Source organism: Colletotrichum orchidophilum (genome assembly GCF_001831195.1).
Source record: "Colletotrichum orchidophilum strain IMI 309357 chromosome Unknown Scaffold_188.1, whole genome shotgun sequence".
Taxonomy (NCBI): Eukaryota; Fungi; Ascomycota; class Sordariomycetes; order Glomerellales; family Glomerellaceae; genus Colletotrichum; species Colletotrichum orchidophilum.
In genome coordinates, this window is record NW_019173144.1 from 61111 (window position 1) to 62591 (window position 1481).

A 1481-nucleotide genomic window follows, 5' to 3' on the forward strand; every position below is an offset into this window, starting at 1 on the left:
GTCGCGGTGGCTAGAGGAGGAAATGAACCGACCATTGAATGGAGGCAAAAGTCACAACGACGCAAGTGTTGGGTTATTCACAAAGTTCCAAGCGGAACTGGGAGATATATTCGGTGAGAGAGAGAATATGTACGAAGAATTTGAATCTGGTAAAGCCCAGCAACCCGAAGCGTTTCCAGCCTAGGGAATTCTGATCATGCCTTACATGTAAGACGCATCGTAGTACCCGGCGCTGGTGTAGCTACTGCCCAGAATGCTGGCGGGGGTGACCGCAGCGCTGAGCTTCTTCGAGAAGCTGGCGCGCTTGCCCTGGGATCCGATGCCGGTGTTCTGGAACTCTCCAAAGAGGACGTTGCCGGTGCGAGGGTCGCCATCGTTCCACTGCTTCCAGCCCGCGGAGTTGATGACGTCGGACATGGTAGTCTTTTGGAAGACGACCTGGGCGTAGGAGCCCCAGGGGCGGCCGAGGTAGAAAGCACCGGCGGCAACGGTGTTTCCAGAGGCGGCTGCAATGTTGCAGCTGTTGAAGACGTACTCTGACTTGTAGGACGAGTTGGCGCGGCCGTTGGCTATTTTCTTTGTTAGCGTTTCTTGTCATTTTACTATCAGCATGGATGGTCAGCTCTCACCAGTGACATAGCCGACAGAGGCAGACACAACACGAAGGTCGCACTTCTCGAACCAGGCCATGGCCTTCTGTCCAAAAATGAAGTCCGTAGCGCCCAGGATGATGCACTTGGAGTACAGCTGGTTACCCTGCTGGGCGAGGAGGGTGTCCTGGAAACCGGTGAAGGAGCTGGCGTAGTAGGCGCTGTCGGCGTAAGCGCTGAGAGCCACGGCTTGGCTGCCCTTGCCGTAGGTGTTGGCGACGTTGACGTTGTAGAGCTTGAAGTTCTTGGCCTTGATGCGGAGGGTGGCGGTGGCGTCGTTGTTGAGGCCGTCGGCCTGGCTCTTCTTGGCAGTGATGGTCACCTTGTTGCCGGCGTAGCTGCTCGTGTCGGCCGTGTAACCGTAGATGGTGAGCTGAGCCGTCCGCTCGGGGACGAGAACCTGCTCGTTGTAGGTGCCCTGGTCAATGAAGATGCATTGCTTGGCCGAGGCGGTGGTGGAAAGGGCGTCGACGGCCTTCTGGATGGTGTTGTATTGACCGCCAGACTTCTTGACAGTCAGGCATCCAGAAGGGGCCGAGGTGCGGCCGGCTGCCAGCGCCGCCGTGACGAAGGTAAGAGCTGTAAGGAAAGACTTCATTTTTTCGGGTGGGAAGGAGAAGAATGGAAAAGAATGTGATCTTGGTTCGTCCCAAGGTTGGCCTAAGAGTAGATCATATGGCCTGGCAGCTATAGAGAGGCTTGACTCTCCTTTATGTACTTCACTCAAGAGGCCCACAAGGCTTCTAGACCCAGGGGGGGGAAATGCGAAAAGTTAAGAGAGCCTCGTCTTTCCTCCCTCCCTTCTCCGCGTGTTCTGTTCCTGTTTAGATG

The 1481-nt window shown here is 56.0% G+C and overlaps 1 protein-coding gene across 1 annotated transcript; it reads right to left on the bottom strand.

Annotated features, from left to right (window-relative positions):
- Positions 1 to 201: 201 nt before the first annotated feature.
- CORC01_13351 (pectinesterase) lies at positions 202 to 1248 on the bottom strand (the record flags this gene model as incomplete). The annotated part of the gene is made up of 2 exons (XM_022624968.1): positions 202 to 569; positions 630 to 1248. The coding sequence occupies 2 exons, from the start codon at positions 1246 to 1248 to the stop codon at positions 202 to 204; spliced, it is 987 nt and encodes a 328-aa protein (XP_022468547.1).
- Positions 1249 to 1481: the final 233 nt, after the last annotated feature.